Here is a 17,809-nt window from a genome sequence, read left to right on the forward strand (position 1 = left end):
GATGTATCAACCAACTAGAATGTGTGGACCAAATTTGGACTCTAATTCAAACTGTTAAATATATTTATGAGAATCAGGGAAATTAATTACTGTTGTCTATGAGATTATATTAAGGAGTTATTATTACTTTTTAGATGTAATAATTGCATTATGGCTCTGGGTTTCTTTCACTATTATATTCTAGAGATACATATGAAAATATTTATGGATGAAATATGATGCTTGATATTGAGATCAGCTCCCAAATAATTCACAAAGCTGAGGGGAAGGAGAATGAACAGAGGTACAGAAGATACAAGACGGGCTGTTGAAGTTGGGTAATAATTACATGGGGATTTGCACTATTATTTTACCTACTTTTACATATGCTTAAAAAATAACATAGCTAAAATGTTTGTAAAAAATGAATGGGCCCTGCCTAGAAGGGCAGGCGAAATAGCTACGGAAGGCTTGCCACAGAAGCCCATGCTGCACTGCATAAACACGGTGGGTCAGCAGGGGGCGCTGACAAGCCAAATACCAAGATCAGAATGCAGTCCTATCAAAGAATTGCAAGCAGCAACCAAAAAAATCCCATCAGTTGCATTGCTCTTAAAAAATTAAACACGCAGAATTAAGATACTTCCAATAGCTGACCTATTAATGTGAAGGGAAAATGAAAAGTCCTCTAGCAAAAGCTTTATTTAAACTCTTCTGGTGGCTAAATTTTACTAGTCACGCTTCTGCTTAGGATCACCTGACAGAGTGGGCAAGAGTGACCTTCCACTCTGACTCCAGTTCTGCCCTGGTTGCTGCTAATTCAGGGGAACCAGAATGATGTCATTCTGTTGTCATACTTTTTAAAAAACTATTTATTAAATTTATTGGGGTAACAATGGTCAACATGAACATATAGGCTTCATATGTGGATTTTTATGTTACAAGATCTGTATATTGTACCATGTGCCACCACCCAAAGTCAAATCTTCTCCTGGCACCTCATATTAGCACTCCCTTTACCCCGAACCCCCTTCCTTCTGGCAACCACCATTCTGCTGTTTGTGTTCATAAGTTTCAGTTTTGTTTGTTTTTTCCCCTGAAGTTTCAGTTTATATTCCACGTATGAGTGAAATCATATGGTTCTTAACTTTTTCTGTCTGACCTTTTTCACTCATGTTGTCTTACAAAACATCATCCCTCTAAGTCCCTTCAGAAAACCTGAACAGGACAAATCAAGTGAGACATTTCTTAGCCCCTCCCATGTCAAGGGTCTCCACTCTAGTCCACTTCTCATTACGCCAGGGGGGAGGCTTGGGCTGCAAGTAAACCTGACTGCCACCGTGACATCTAATCACTCTACCCAAAGTGACAGGAGTCTAGTGGGGTCAGAGGTGGAGAAGGAAGGGAAGAAATCAAGGTGTGGTGCTCGCCTCAGTTCATTCCATTACCTTAGTGTGAGCTGGATTCTGGTGCTACAACCTTTCCCCTCTACGTGTCCACATCCCTCTACTGAAAAATAGCATGTGGCCCTAGCTAGTCTGGCTCAATGGATAGAGTGTCGGCCTGTGAGCTGAAGGGTCCTGGGTTCGATTCTGGTCAAGGGCACGTGCCTCAGTTGCAGGTTCCTGACCTTGGTCCACGGCATGCCAGAAGCAACCAATTGATGTGTTCCTCTCACATCGGTGTTTCTCTCTGTCCCTCTCTTTTCCACTCTCTTGAAAAATCAATGGGAAAAATACCCTCAGGTGAGGATGAAAAAAAAAGAAAAAATAGCATATGAACCAAAGTGGGAAGTCCTATATACAATCTAAAATTCTAGCTTTCATGAATGAGGGCCTGTGTTTCAAACAACTTCAAAATAACCCTAAAATGATTCCAATTAAATTATCAAACCATCTGTTTATGACAGAACATATCATTTTGGTCATTCTTGTGACAAAGCAGGTCTTTTTAGGTGAGATTTGCAACCATTTCAAGAGAGAAATTTCAGGCTGCTATTGCCTTTAAAATAGGCTTAGCTGTGGTCCTAGCCAGTTTTCTCAATGGTTAGAGCATCAGCCCACGAACTGAAGGGTCCTGGGTTCGATTCCTGTCAAGGGCACATACCTTGGTTGCAGGCTCCAGCCCCGGCCTCACACTCCAGTTGGGGTGTGTATGGGAGGTAACCAATCGATGTGTCTCTCTCACATTGATGTTTCTCTCTGTCTCTCCCCTCCCTTCCACTGTCTGAAAATCAATGGAAAAAAATATGCTTGGGTGAGGATTAAACAACAACAAAAAACAGGCTTAGCTGTGTACTCTAAAGTCACTGTCCTTTCTCAGCAAGACATGCCTACTGGCCGCACTCGGGAAAACAAACACACTAAAGATGAGAAAGAACAAGAGCTTGTTCAACTTGGTACTCATGCTTCTTACCCACATGTTCTGAGAGGAAGACGACAAAGAACGGAGTGACCAGGTCATTAATTCCCTGGACATACCCACTGGCAGGGTGTCGGATGGCCCAAATAAATAGAATTCTTTCGAAGATCTAGGGAAGAAAGAGACATGACTGTTAAACCATGGGGATACACTCCATCCCTCCATTTACCTACCTCACAATTCATCCTACAGTTGCTGCAGAATTTTTAGGAAACTTTTTTAAATACCACAAGACGAAGTATAGAAATATAAAAGGTTTCTAAGACACTAAATGTTTTTAAGTAGAGTTACGATACTTCTTGCCCTTTGCCTTCTCAGTATCTAGTTACTGTGATATTAAATTGGGCAAAAAAAAGGATGGTGACCCAACGGCTTAGAAAAAGGTTTGCAATGATGTCATTGATTCAGGATGTTGTTATTCAGACAATTTTAAGTTCTGATGCTTCTGGTAAATCCTTTTTGTCATTACAGGATGTAGATAGGAAATACCTTCTCTACCGCCCTCTCCTTTCTCCCCGCTGAGACAGAAAAAGATCTAGTAATAGATGATAAATGCAGGAAGTCACTTCATATATCAGGATGCAACCCAGACATTTGCTAGGGATAGGGAGTTAAATAAACCAAATTCTATGGATTCCTACAGCTGGGAATCTGAGAACAGAGAAATCAGCCACAGTCTCCATGGAAAGCCTCTGGGGATAAGCGTATTAGCCACAAGAAGCCAGAGGCTTAGGATGGGGAGAAAGAAGAGATCTTTATGGTTCCGTCACAGAGTCTGGCCCTATCCCACTCACTGAGCCACACTCCCCTCTGCTTCCATTAGGCCCCCTGGGCTTTCACCGTCTTCTTTCAGCGTGCTAATATCCCTGGCTTCATCCCACTGACCACAACTCCTAGGCTCGACATGGACTGTCCATGTCTCTACGAATCACATGGAGGGTGACAGAGGTGTAGGTGACGTACAGAGGGACAGGACACTACAGGGCCTCCATAGCACACGGGCTTGCAGAGCCCCAAACAGTTGGCTCTGGGGGCAAATTGAAGAGGCCCTCTCAGAGGTCAGGCAGAGGGACAGACAGCTAGCTCCGAGGGAGAACGGTAAAAAGGAAACAGTTGTGTGGTTTGTAGGGGTTGCTAGTGGAGGAGACAGGTAGAGCATCTGTAGGTACCTGTTGAGCCCGCCTCGCAGTGTCAGCGCTCCTGCACTCCCAGGGGTGAGAACAGAACCCGGTGTGGGAGGCGCTGGCCTCTCTGCCTCTGCTCTACCTGCCCACTTGCTCTCTGGGGCTGAGGGAAGGGCATAGTGTCCTCATTTGTGTTGGACCCAATACTCTAGTGGGGGCCAACCTACATTCTTTCCCCTCTGCTGCTAAATGACTCTAGACACTGTAGGTCAAGCTACCAGCCGTGGGCAAACTACGGCCTGTGGCTGGATCCGGCCCGTTTGAAATGAATAAAACTATTGAAAAAAAAAGACTGTACCCTTTTATGTAATGATGTTTACTTTGAATTTATATTAGTTCACACAAACACTCCATCCATGCTTTTGTTCCGGCCTTCCGGTCCAGTTTAAGAACCCATTGTGGCCCTCGAGTCAAAAAGTTTGCCCACCCCTGAGCTAGACCCACCATGTTCAGGAAGATGCCAAGGACTGTCTACCCCACTCTGTCTCCTCACACCTCCTGTGGCCTGTGTCTGTCTGGATGTCTCTGTTAACAGCTCCTCCAGGTCAGTCCTTCTGAAGGGCTAACCAGGCCTGGACCCCACACTTCCAGCACCTTGTGAATACACAAATCCTGGTGAATGGCTTTAACACTGGCCAATCTTATAGTAAGGATGGGACGATGCAGACACACTCACCCTGTACCAGTGAAGATGTCAGAGGTGGAAATTGAACAGTATTCTGGTTACCACAGGAGACCATGGCATTTTCACTATGAAACAATTCTGGGATGATCTGGTTTTGCAGGGAGGAGAGGAGAGGCTAATCCCTGAAGGTTTTCCTTCCCCTCTTCTATCAGTGTGGGTAATTCTGACTTATTCTAGTTAATGCTGGTATGCCTTTTACTAGTAAGTTTGCAAAACAAGTCTTTCAGTATTCAGGGTTACTCAGTTCTCTGCTCCCTAGTTAGCAGTTTACTCTATTAAAGAGGACTTGTTGGCTGGTGTGGCCCAGTGGTTGAGGTCAACCCATAAACCAGGAGGTCACAGTTTGATTCCTAGTCAGGGCACATGCCCGGGTTGCAGGCTCCATCCAGTAGGAAGTGTGTGGAAGGCAGTCGATAAATGATTCTCTCCCATCATTAATGTTTCTCTCTCTCTCTTCCTCATTCTCCCTTCCTCTCTACATGAGGGTTCCCCCAGTACATACCCAAAAGAGTATAAAACAGGTCCTGGCTGATTTAGCTCAGTGGTTAGAGTGTTGACCCACAGACCAAAAAGGTTGTGGGTTCGATTCCCGGTCAAGGGCACGTACCTCAGTTGCAGGTTCAATCCTTGGCCCTGGTTGGGGCGCGTGTGGGAGGAAACCAATTGATGTGTCTCTCTCACATCAATGTTTCTCTGTCTCTTTCCCCCTTTCTTCCACTCTCTAAAAAAACTAATGGGAAAAATATCCTGGGGTGAGGATTAAAAGAAAATATATTTAAAACAGGGACTCAGCCAGATATTTGCCTGCCCATGTTCATAGCAGCATTATGAACTGTCCACTGTAGGTGAATGGATCAATAATATGTGTTATATACATACTAGTATAATGAAATATTCATCCTTAAAAAGGAAGGAAGTTCTGGCACATGCTATAATATGGATGAACCTTGAAGATATCATACAAAGTGAAATAAGCTAGACACCAAAGAACAAATATTGCATGATCTCACTTATTACAGGTACCGAGAACAGTCAAATTCATGGAGAAAGAAAGTAAAATGGTGGCTGCTGGGGAATAGAGAGTTAGTTATTGTTTAACTAGAGGCCCGGTGCATGGATTTGGGCACCAGTGGGGTCCCTCAGCCTGGCCTGCATCCTCTCGCAATTTGGGACCCCTTGGGGGATGTCGGACTGCCACTTTCGGCCCGATACGTGTAAGCTAGGCCCATGGGGAGCGGGCCTAAGCGGGCAGTCGGACACCCTTAGCGCTGCCACGGAGGCGGGAGAGGCTCCCACCACCACTGCTGTGCTCTCTAGCCGTAAGCTCGGCTCAGGGCTTCTGGCTGAGCGGCACTCCCGCTGTGGGAGCACACTGACCACCAGGGGGCAGCTCCTGCGTTGAGCGTCTGCCCCCTGGTGGTCAGTGCACATCATAGTGACCGGTCTTTACACCTTTCAGTCGATTTGCATATTAGCCTTTTATTATATAGGACTAGAGGCCTGGTGCATGAAATTCATGCACTGGGGGTAGGGGGAGTATCCCTCAGCCCAGCCTGCACCCTCTCCAATCTGGGACCTCTCGGGGGATATCCGACTGCAGGTTTGAGAAAATAAAAACTGGCAGTCAGACATCCGTCTCACAATCCGGGACTGCTGGCTCCCCAACTGCTCACCTGCCTGCCTGATCGATGCCTAACTGTTCCCCTGCCAGCCTGATTGCCCCCAACTGCCCTCCCCTGCCGGCCTAATCGCCCACAACTGCCCTCCCTGCAGTCCTGGTCCCCCCCAACTGCCCTCCCCTGCCGGCCATCTTGTGGCAGCCATCTTTGACCACATGGGGGCAGCCATCTTGTGCGAGGGCATGATGGTCAATTTGCATATTACCTCTTCATTATATAGGATAGATGGGGACAGTTTCAGTTTGGGAAAATAAAAAGTTCTAGAGATGGATGGTGGTAATGGTTGTTTTGTTACGTATATTTACAATAATAAGAAAAATCAAAATCATTATCTCAGCTTGATAAAGCAGAACAAACACCAGACTAGGAACTCTCTCAGGCTTCACACCTGAGAGAACCCCCTGCTTTTTCATTCTGTCACCAGGTAGCCTCAAGACTGGAGGCAAGCCCCTTAAACTCTCACACTACTCAGCCCACAGGTGTGTTAGGAAGAGAACATGAGAATGCACAAGAAAGTGCTCTGAAGCGCTCCACATCTGCATACAGGTACACCACGTTAGCTGTAAACTTGCCATGGTTAGGAGAAGGCTCCAGCACCCATCCACACAGAACTGGGGCCGCAGAGATATGAGGGGAGAAGGGTTGAGAATGTTAAGTATTTCCCTCACCTCCTGTACAAGTGGTTGCTGGAACAATGGAATGAGAGGATTCGTCCTTGGAATGTCAATGTGGATCTGAAAAAGAGAAGCCATGGCCAAACACAAATGCTACCTTATTCTTCTGAGATGTTATTTTCTTATAAGAACTAGTATCAAGGGAGTATGAGTGAGAGCACAATTTATCTTTAGAAAGAACTGACATACAAAAAAAGTCTAGTTAAACCAACCTGTCCATCTCAAATATGTTTCCATGATAGCAATAGCTTACTGAACAGTGAGGAAAACTCCCCGCAACACCACTTATCACAAATAGCAATAGGCTTCACACCTGAGAGAACCCCCTGCTTTTTCCTATTGCTCTGTGGTCTGTTTCACTTCTTTAGTAGTAATGATCAAAATGTGGATCCTTCTTTCCAAATCTTAGTCATCATCAGTTTCCAGGAACTAAGTAAGAGCTCTGACAGCTGCAAAAACGTGCCAGGATAGGGGACCAAGAAGGACCTGCTCCTGAAGTTACAATGCAGAAGAGGGGGAACAGGAGGAGCTGCCCTTCAGTAACTGGCACTGCAAGTTCTGACTTCTGTTTCCAAAGAGGGCACTATAGTGGATTTTGGCCTCAGTTTCCCCAGTGCCCAGTCTAACAACTGTAAGGACTGTGTTGGCAGCGGCAGAAGATACTTCAGCTCTTAGGGCTTGTTGTAGACAAGCTGCCTCCCCCATCTTTTCCCTCTTCTGCAACCACCAGACTGCTCTTCTCCCCCTCCACCTTCCCATAAGCATGGGGACCACTGTGAGCAATGATGGAACGCTCCCTGCCAAGGCTGCTGATGGCGACAACTCCTACAGACAAACAGAGAGACATGGGTGCTAAACAGGCACTGATATCGCTGTCCAGGGGGACTGGACCACTCCCGAGTGAACCCATCTTTCATCTTTGCCCCATAATCCTTACTACTGGCGTGAGGTCTGTGGAACAGCAGCGCTGGCCTCACCTGGGAGCTCATTAGAAGTGAAGGTCTCACCCCAGACCTACTGAATTAGAATCTGCATTTTATCATAATCCCTAAGTAGGATTTCACCAAAATCCTAGGTTATTTGTATCCACATTAAAGTTTGAGAAGCACTGCCATTAGCCTGGGGTGGGGTGAGGGAGTAGTGGTGGCGGGGAGAGATCTATTTAAAATGATTAAAACCAGAGCTACTGAATTAGAAAAAGGGAAAGCAGTTCTAGGAATAATTTTTCCCAGACTCCCCCCGCCCTCCCCCCACCCCGCCCCATCTACTCTGCATACCAGGAATAAATGTCATTCCTAAGCAGCACACCATAGCCTGAAGACTTGGAAAATCTGTACCCTGATAGCACTCCCAGAAGACACACCTTAAGATTATGACTAGTTAGCAAAGGCAGCCGGTGATAACTGTACCTGTCTGTAGGTATCCTGGTGATGCTCCTCATTTCGAGAGTCATAATACTGCTCAATGAAGCCAAAATACTCCTCCCGCTTCCTCTGCAGGGTCAGCTTCCTCCTCTCGGTGTTGGCTGGGAGATAGCCCTGCAGACAGGATGGCTAGTCAGATGGGGACAGATGCTGGTTGGATGAATCCTTAATTTTTATTTTAGTCTGAGCAGTGACTTGGAAACTATCAGAGAAATGGAAGGAAAACTGGCTCGAGAACAAGGGTGGATCCCTTTTTTGTTTCGGCCACCGTGTCTGCCTTCCCTCATCCAGTGAGACTCACATGTGGGCAGATAAGCCACGGCCAACGCTCCCAGGACTATTTACTCTTGTAGCCTGTGCTCTGCTGGTGAGCACACAGGACTCCCAGAGCCAGCACAGAGACAGTGCATGTAGGTCAGGCGGGGGGAACTGGACCCAAGCCAGGACCTCGAGGGCTATGTGTGTACAAGGCAACACCTCTGAGGATCAGAGGGAGACGGTCGTGTCTACAGCAAATCTCAGTGACGTGCCATGTAAGTATGTGTCCGTTACCCACTCTTTTCCATGTAACATTCGGAATTACCAGCTTGGGAAGCTGAATGGAATCTGTGACATAGCAGCTGCAATGTCCAGACACAGGACTTATGGCAGCAGCCCCCTCCTAGCCCAAGCTCCAGGCCAGCTTCCATTCTTGTCTCTGGTCTAGATCCCACTTCCAATTCTTACACCTCCTGCTCTCCTTCCGTTCTCACCAATCTATTCTTCACAGTACTTGAACTTAATTAGAAATGGCAGAGGCAATGATTCAATGATTCATGGTTGCAAGGGGTGGGGAGCAGCCGGGAGGGAGACCCTTCCTCTCCCAGACGCTCATGCAATACATTCCTCGGCGAATGCCTGGCAGGCAGGGACTGTGGCTGACTCATTTATGTATACCCTCCCGGCACCTGGCACCGTGCCTGGTGAACAGCAGGCCCTCAATAAATCCTTGCTAAAAGAATGAGTGAATTTTACGGGCTCAGGAAATCCAAGTGCTCCTGCAACAGTGCTGGCCAGTGTTCTGCCCTCAGGGAAAGTGGGACGATGCAGGCTTGGCAGGGAGGCCCTTTCACCAGCTCTTCTTGTCGCACAGTGGGTGTCAACCACTGCGGTTTTTCCTCCGGAGAAGGGGTGAAGCACAGGGGCCAGTGCTGGGACGACCGTGCCTCACTCTATTCTCCCTCCCTCACACTGAGAACATGAGACTGCGACTATGGTAGCCAATGTGTGGTCTTCTATGTGTGTTAAAATGAACTCTCCAGAACGTGTGTCTGCGTGCAGACGCAGGACTGCAGCCCATGTTCTGTCATCTCCAGCAGGACCAGAGAAGTCTAGGGAGTAAGACGGATGTGCCCACACTAACCTCATCAGGTAAGAAGGGCCGTGTGAGGCTCACACTTCTCTACACGTGGGTAGAACTCACCGACAGGAGTCTCCAGGTTACAGGCCGAACCTCCCTGGGAACACCTGGCCAGCTACACTTCCTCAGCTCATCTGCAAACAGATAACAGCTCCTCGATTGAGCTCTTCCCATAAATGCCCTAAAACAAACCTCGGCCAGTACGGCCTGATGCCTCCCACCATTCAGGTAAGATGATCACCACCACCACCAGCTACTGACAAGCACCAGGGGAAGCCCAAAACAACAGCCCTGAGCAGCAAAGTGCCAAGGACACGCTCTATGGCAGGGATCCAGTCTGGGCTCAGAGGTTAGAGGGGAAGAGAAAGACCAGTGTGGATTTCCATAGAATTGCCTTGAGGTGGGAGAGACCGAAGCCAGAATAACTGCACTATGGTCTACAGGCCACAGAATCCAGTCCCACCTCATTTGGCCCCTCATTTCTAGTAACATACTTCTGACTTAATACCTGCATGTCACTGCAATGGGCACCAGATCGGGAGATGCTGGAAAAGTAAAAGAAGGAAGAATAAAGAGCAATGGCTTCCAGGGCTCTGAGAATCCCAGTCACCAAGAGGCCCTATCTTGCCCAGGGCTCACGGGGACTCACCTAAGTCAGTGTTGTGGCTGGAGAGAAGCTGACGGAACTTTTCTAGGCGGGTTTTCTCCCGGACAGTCATCGGGGGTGCCCCAGACGCGTTCTGGTCTGAGATCCGGGCAACAAGGGGGATGATGGGTCGGAGAGGGAGTGACTGCTGTTTGTGGAGTGCATTCCTCAGGCATGAATCACCTGAGATAATTCCAAAGAGAAAGAGACGAGCTGTGTGAAGAGCACGGACTCTGAGTAACCTAACTGCTCAGTATGGTCTCCTCCACGAGCCTCAGCAGCACAGTTTGTGCATCCGGGGTGCCCAGCTAAGGGGCAGCCGGGATGGAAACCCAGCTGTGCTCAACTCTTCCGCCCAGAGGCTGGCTGTGTTTTTCATCATGTGTACAAGGCATCTTATATGCTAATGGAGACACGGATGCTGCAGCAACTTCAAGAACTTTTTTGGCGACCGCTGATGGCAAACTAATGTTTTCTTTCTTCCCCAACCTGGAACTCTTCTTGGTGCCGAATGATGAGTTTGGGGGCAACATGTGTTCACCTTCCGTTTCCACAGCACAGAGCACACAAGAAACAACCACACTATAAAGCACACTGCAATGCAAGGAGGTGGCTCTCCTGAAGCCCAGCCCCACGCCGCTGCCCCAAGGGCTGGGAGGGTCAATGTCCCTGGCCCAACTCTAACCTTTCTTGGCGCACCATGTGCCCTGCATGGGTGAGACGCTCTGGCCTGAAGCAACCCCACTTCTGGTGGCTGCAGTTCCTCTGTGCTCCACGTTTCCCCAAATGAACCAGCGTTTAATTCTGCTGTGATATGACTAAAATGGCAAGAGCACAGCTCTAGCTGAACTCTTTGTCTGGTTCTAGACATTTCTACACCAGATGGGAGAAAGAAGCAGTATAGGAATAACGTTACTGAGTGCTTACTATGCATAAGGCTTCATGCTGGTCACATTTACATATCTCTCCTTTGACCCTTACAGCATACAGCGGGAACTTACTCATTTATTACTAATCTACAGATGAAGAAACTGCAGCTCAGAGAGGTTAAGTAACTTACAAGGGAGAGCTGAGAGGCCACCTCGATTTTTCTGACTCTAAAACTGTTATTTATTTTACTGCCCCCAAACAAAACTCCGTTTTAAACTCTGACTGAGCTTTCATGACTGGTTCACATTCTTTCTCCATCAGGGCCTTATGAGCATAAGTCACAATAAGAATTACTAGTAAAGAGTGACAACCAGCACAACTATCAGGTTTACAGAAACAAGTGCTGCAGGGTACTTGGCTCACGGCGCAGTGCAGAGGCCATGTGCACGTCTGGCAGCAGTGACTGACAGATGACAATAGGAAGGAACCTCATAAAGGGAAGGCTCTAGGTCAGTGGTTCTCAACCTTCTGGCCCTTTAAATACAGTTCCTCATGTTGTGACACAGCCATAAAATTATTTTCGTTGCTACTTCATAACTGTAATGTTGCTACTCTTATGAATCGTAATGTAAATATCTGATATGCAGGATGGTCTTAGGCGACCCCTGTGAAAGGGTCGTTCGACCACCAAAGGAGTCGCGACCCACAGGTTGAGAACCGCTGCTCTGGGTGGTCCTGGCTGCACAAAGGTAGCTCACTAGGGATCCTGGAGGGCTCTTCCTCACACTGGAGACCTTCAGTCACAATGCACAGACACTGTCTGTAGCTGTGGCCCCTGGTCAACCAACACTAAATGCCCGTCTGCACCTGGCACCGAAGGTTCAAGCTGGGGCCCGGATCAGCTACGGAAAGTGTTTGGGGAATGATTTTAAAGGCCTTCCAGCTCAATTTCATGAACGCATGCTTAATCTGAAACTGTGAAAGAAGTTCTCTTAGGACCTGAGCCAGGACATGCTCCAGGGCTCTGCATTCTTCTACTTCCTTTTCACCCTTTACCAGTCAGCTGTTTTAACTTTCACTAAAATGACAGCACTTCCCTCTCCAGCTCAGAATAACTGGTGCCCATAAAACCCATTAGGGATACATTAAATACAGCAATGCACATTGCTGTATATCCAGTTTGGCTCAGTGGATAGAGTGTCGCCCAGAGGATTGAAGGGTCTCGGGTTTGATTCCAGTCAAGGGCACGAACCTTGGTTGCAGGCTCGATCCCTGGTTGGGGGGAGTGTGGGAGGCAACCAATTGATGTGTCTCTCTCACATCAATGTTTCTCTCTCTCTGTCTTTCCCCTCCCTTCCATTCTCTAAAAATCAATGGGAAAATATCCTAGGGTGACGATTAACAAAAAAAGTGCACACTGAGAGTCTCCGAATATCTGATAAAGCCACATCACCTCAACCAGCTACTGAAGCCTCCTGAAGAGACACAGAGGGGCATCTCCTCCTGCTCCCCAACCTGATGGGCAGGGAGCTGGGGCACAGGGCCTTCAGGAACAGGAGAGACAACCTATGCTAGTGGCTGCTCCCCACCGCTGAGGAGGCCAACCAATAGCACCAAACCTTTGTGGAATTCAGTGAACAGCCTTAAATACATTAGTCAATATTCTTCAACCTAACCATGCCTAAAGCAATGCGAAGCCATCAAAGTTTCGGACCCCAGCACAGGAAAGAAAGAGACTGGCAGGCAACACTTGGGTGTCAGGAAGTGAAGCCCAGGTCACAGGGCCAGGCAGCCACCCAGGTGGGAGGACCAATTAGGCTCACTGATGTCATACCTTAGGCTTCAGCTTGCTTATTTACCATCCAATGGAAAATCTGAGTGATTTCCTAAAGAAAAAATGTTTTATTTAAAATGCACTCTGCTAAAAAAAACGTCGGGGCTATGGAGGTGAGCAGGATGGACTTACTGGAATTTCTGGACAGCTGGGCATCACTGCTGGACTTTATGACGTAGTTGGCAGGAATGTCGGATGTTGTTGACTGGGACCGTTCTGGTTTCACCCTCAGCTTGCTGTGGTTTTCTAGGACTTGAGCTGCAGTTGCCAAAGCAACCTTTGAGTTCAGAGTTTGGAAAGAAGGGGGGGAAAAGTCCTCTTCCTCATCATCGCCAATGTCCCAAGCATCACTGGTGTTCCGGGCAAACTCATGGAAACTGGAGGCCTTCTTATTCTTCAGGGGAACTGCATTGACTTTTGACCGTTCTTTAATGAAGCTTTAAGAAAGGAGACACTATTACCAAGGAATGGTCTGGCACATCTCACCACTTGCTTAAGGTACTATTAATAGTTTTATAAGCGATCTCATACACAATCATTAACTTCTTCAAACAAAAAAACACCCAAATCCATTCCTCATCTAGATGCATCTAGACGAGTCCAGTGTTGCAGCAGATGTAGCAAGACAGCAACGCTCACCAGCTATTCCATGTGCTCCTCTATACTTTCCAGTCCCTTGGCACTTAGGTGAGGCCACATGACTAGCTCTGGCCAATGGGCTCAGGAGAGAAGTGAGCAGATCATTTCTAAGCCCAAGCATAAAAGAACAGGTGTGAGTTCTCCATAAACTTTCTTCTACCACAGTAACTGAGGAGGCTCCAGATGGTGGCGCCTCCCTCAGCCTAGACAGCAGCGTGAGTACTGCAGCACAGCCTGCCCTCCAGTCCCACCCTAATCCACTAAGCTTTGTGTGTCAACCCACCGAAATTTTAGACTTAACCTGTTATGGCAACATAACCTAAACTACTCCTTAGAGTAGGACATAAACTACTGGTAGAATAAGTGAGGCAACTTTAGGTAGACCATAAATAGCATTAAACACTGAGTTCCAAAATGAACATGTGGTCCTTTTTTATTCTGTTAAAGTCGGCCTGCTGGCCGTGAGAAGATGGTCTCAGTTTGGTGCTAGTCTGTCTAAAAGACTTTCTTTTTTTTTTAACAAAGTGAGGGCAGTTTCAGAACTGACATATTTGTAAGCAATAGGACCTAGCTTAGAATTTAATTAATAAGATTGTTTTAGTTTTTTTTTTAACAAATATATTTTTATTGATTTCAGAAAGGAAGGGAGAGGGAGAAAGAGACAGAAACATCAATGATGAGAGAGAATCATTGATTGTCTGCCTCCTGCACACACACCCCCATGGGGGATCGAGCCTGCAACCCAGGCATGTTCCCTGACAGGAATCGAGCCGTGACCTCCTGGTTCATAGGTCGACACTCAACCACTAAGTCACACCTGGCTGGGCTAGTTTTTCACTGTTTATTTTTAAGGTTACTTTCTTTTTTTTGGAAAACAGTATTGGTTTTCCATTTATAGAAACAATAAGATTTAAAAAAAACCTAATTATGTAAATAAAATGAGTTTTTTTAAATGTAAATAGTAATATAGAAAATGGTAAAAAGAAATCGTGATTTGGGGAACACTAGATTACCTCACTGAGAAAAGAGAGCCTAGCCCTAAGAGTCATGTGGGACATCCCTACTTCCCTGGACTTTTCCTCTGTCTGTCTCCTGCTTAAGGTCTGGGTGCCCTTATTCCAGATCCAGGGGACTGTGGTTGGGACATTTCTAACTCAGTCTTACCTAGCATCCCTCATACCCCAAACAGGGAAGCAGAGTAAGGCCTTCTGTGCGTTTACCCTGGGGGACTGGAATGCAATGGGTAGAAACATTAAAACGTCTCCCTGCTTCCCCCAGGCAGGCAGGGAAACTAGAGTGAAACTCTGTGCCAGATGAGCAGACGTCCCCCACTTCCAGGAGGTGTTTCTTCCTTTGGGTAGAGGTGGGTGGTCTCATAACCCACCCCATCTCCCTAGATGAGTCCAATATTTATTCTGAAAGATAATTGCTATTAACATTGATAAATAAGACAGGTAACACAGACAGTTCATAGGAATGTCCCTATTACTAACACCAAGGAAGGAGTAAGATATCACTAAGGCATTATCTGCAAATAGTCTCACACGGAGTAAAGGAAAATACATCACACAAATACAAGACAGAACATATTACAAGCTGAAACAGCTCAAATGTGATAAAAACAAGATACCATGTTCCACCCACTAACTTAGCAAATATTTAAAAATGTATTCTCTTCAGCTGACCAGAGTGCAGTGAGACCAGCTCTCTAACATTGCAGGTGGAGGTATATGTTGTACAACCTTTTGGAAAACAATCTGGGAACATATACATCATGAGCCTTAAAATGGTTCATCTCTAACCAGAAGAATATAATCAGAAGGTCAAACAAAAGTGACCTAAAACAGTTTATAATGGTGTTATTTATTTAATCCTTACCTAAGGGAATGTTTATTGATTTTAGAGAGAGAGGAAGGGGGGAAAGGAAGAGAGAGAGAGAGAGAGAGAGAGAGAGAGAGAGAGAGAGAGAAACATTGATGTGATAGAGTAACATCGATAGGTTGCCTCCAATAAGGGATTGAACCCACAACCTTTTTGGTGTATGGGACTACTATCCAACCAACTAAGCCACCTGGCCAGGGTGGTATTATTTATTTTGGTTAAAAACTGCAAGTAAGATAAATTTCTAGAAATTGGAAATGATGAAATAAATTATGATTCAGCTACCAGATGGAATGTATACTGCCAGTGAAAATCATATCTTGAAAACAATCTAAAGAAAGTAAAAATTGGAACCAAAAGTATATATTTTTAATGGTTTCTTTATTTAAAAAAAAGTATATGCATAGAAAAGACCAGAAAGAAAACATATCAAAATGCTAACAGTGAGTGCTTATCTCTTGGGTTATGGAATTATAGGTGATATTTAATTTCATTTTTAAACTCCTCTGAATTATTCGTGTTTTCTAAACTGAGCATATAATTTTTATTATTCGGTGGGAAATAAATGTTTTGTTGGCTTTCGTCAATCCCCAAAGTAATAATACTTATAAACCTACCAAATGAATAAGTGGAAATGAACGAGAGTCCAAATCAAAGAAACTGAGGCAATGCAGCGCAAATATCTGCATGTCAACAATCCATGGGAGCCCTGGCCGGGTGGCTCAGTTGGTTGGAGCGTTGTCCCCTACACCAAAAGGTTGCAGGTTCTATTCCCAGTCAGCGCACCTACCTAGGTTTTGGGTTCGATTTCTGGTTGGGGTTGTAGGGAGGCAACCGATTGATGTTTCTCATATCCATGTTTTCCTCTCACATTGATGTGTCTCTCTCAAATCAATGAAAATATATCCTCGAGGAAGGACTAGAAAAAACAAATTTTTAAAAAAATCTGCTTGAGCCAGAAGGCAAATGACTCCTCTGCAGACCTTCTGAGGCTGCCTGCTCCAGCCTCATCATTATGGCTGCTTCTCCTCTGTGCAAGGATCCAAGAGCCACATGCAGTACACACCGCAGAGGTTCCACTGTCAGGAACAGATGGGCAGATGTGTAAGAAAGTTCTGTCATCAATAAAATACTGTATAGGAGTACGTGGTTATTATTGCTGCTAAGTGTACCTCAGGATTGCACATAACAAATCCAACAGCGTGATATGGAGCACTCTGGATCGAAGGTTAACTAACTACCGCTTTTCTTTCTGTTTGATGTTTCTGAAATACCTCTTGATATTTTGAGAATTCTTTAAATAAATCATTGATTTAAGAAGCTGAATTTTAACTCAGGCCAAACAATTGTCTGGATGCTAATAGTCTAACCTTGGGTGAAGCAGATGCACACTTGGATAGATTACAATCTGCACCCAGAGATGGGCCGTGCTGAGGGTCAGGCTCTAGCAGACACTGAGCTTCCTCTACAAACGAAGGAGGTAAATTAGCTGAGTGCTGGGAACATGCATGTTTGCTATATTTTCCTTTATACCTTTTTATACATTGAAAGTATTTCATTATATTTTTTGAAGCAGGTGAAGATTCAATACAAGTGAACTAGATTAAAAACTGGAATTTACGCAAATAAAGGCTTTGCAAATCGAAACAGGAAGGACCTATTCACACACAACAAAGAGGAAAGGCTGTCATTCCCCGTGAGAAAGACATGAGGGATTCAATGCAGACCATTGGAGGCTGCTAGAAATTATTTTAGGTATACCTACCCCACAAAACCCAAAACTCTACTAACCAGTTAAAACACTCAGCTCTGTCCTGAGAACAGAGGCCTTTGTGGAGGAAGGGGTTGGTATCAGCTAGAGCGGTGGGAGTCTGAGGGCAGAATGGAAGAGGAGAGCAAGAGTGAAGGTGCCAGGTGTACCACTGAGAGAAGCAGAAAACTGCAGACCAGCAATAATGATGGGAACATTTAAGGTTTTGAAGATTTCCCATGTTCATTAATTTTGTTCTCTCTGGAGGGGATAATATAAATTCATGCATACATAATGGTTAACATTTATCGGCTATTTACTAGGTGCTAGGTTCTGGGCTAATATTTACATATACTCATTTTCTTATTAGGTCTCATCCATCGGTCTATAAGTATTATTATTCCCATCTACACTAATAAAAGAGAAAAATGGTAATTGGCGTACAACGCTACCCTTTTCATTGGCTAATCAGGGCTATATGCAAATTAACTGCCAACTCAGATGGCAGTTAACTAACAACAAAGATGGCAGTTAATTTGCATATGTAGGCACAGTGCAGGGAGGCGAAAGGGAAAGCAGGAAGAAGCCCCCTGCCACTGACAGTGATCGGAAACCCAGGGGGGAGCTAAGAGCTGGGCGGCAGGGCAAAGGCGGCCCTGGGGAGAATCAGGCGACTTTGCCACCCTGGCCAGTGATAGCAGGAAGTAGGGGTGGAGCCAGCGATGGGAGCTGGGCATGGTCGAA

At 45.9% G+C, this 17,809-nt stretch overlaps 1 protein-coding gene across 1 annotated transcript in view; it reads right to left on the reverse strand.

Moving 5' to 3' along the window:
• Window positions 1-2,326: 2,326 nt before the first annotated feature.
• The window catches only part of LOC102757952 (TBC1 domain family member 22B), a 42,605-nt gene continuing 27,122 nt past the window's right edge, over window positions 2,327-17,809 (reverse strand). Inside the window, exons 3-8 of the mRNA XM_015571882.1 lie at window positions 12,928-13,232; window positions 10,095-10,274; window positions 9,509-9,579; window positions 8,032-8,160; window positions 6,617-6,682; window positions 2,327-2,509 (exon numbers count right to left, since the gene is read on the reverse strand). Of these exons, the coding sequence (XP_015427368.1) occupies window positions 2,342-2,509; window positions 6,617-6,682; window positions 8,032-8,160; window positions 9,509-9,579; window positions 10,095-10,274; window positions 12,928-13,232 (919 nt within the window). The 3' untranslated portion in view covers window positions 2,327-2,341. The remainder of the gene's footprint in view (window positions 2,510-6,616; window positions 6,683-8,031; window positions 8,161-9,508; window positions 9,580-10,094; window positions 10,275-12,927; window positions 13,233-17,809) is intronic.

The sequence above is a fragment of the Myotis davidii genome, unplaced genomic scaffold, assembly GCF_000327345.1.
Source record: "Myotis davidii unplaced genomic scaffold, ASM32734v1 scaffold289, whole genome shotgun sequence".
Taxonomy (NCBI): Eukaryota; Metazoa; Chordata; class Mammalia; order Chiroptera; family Vespertilionidae; genus Myotis; species Myotis davidii.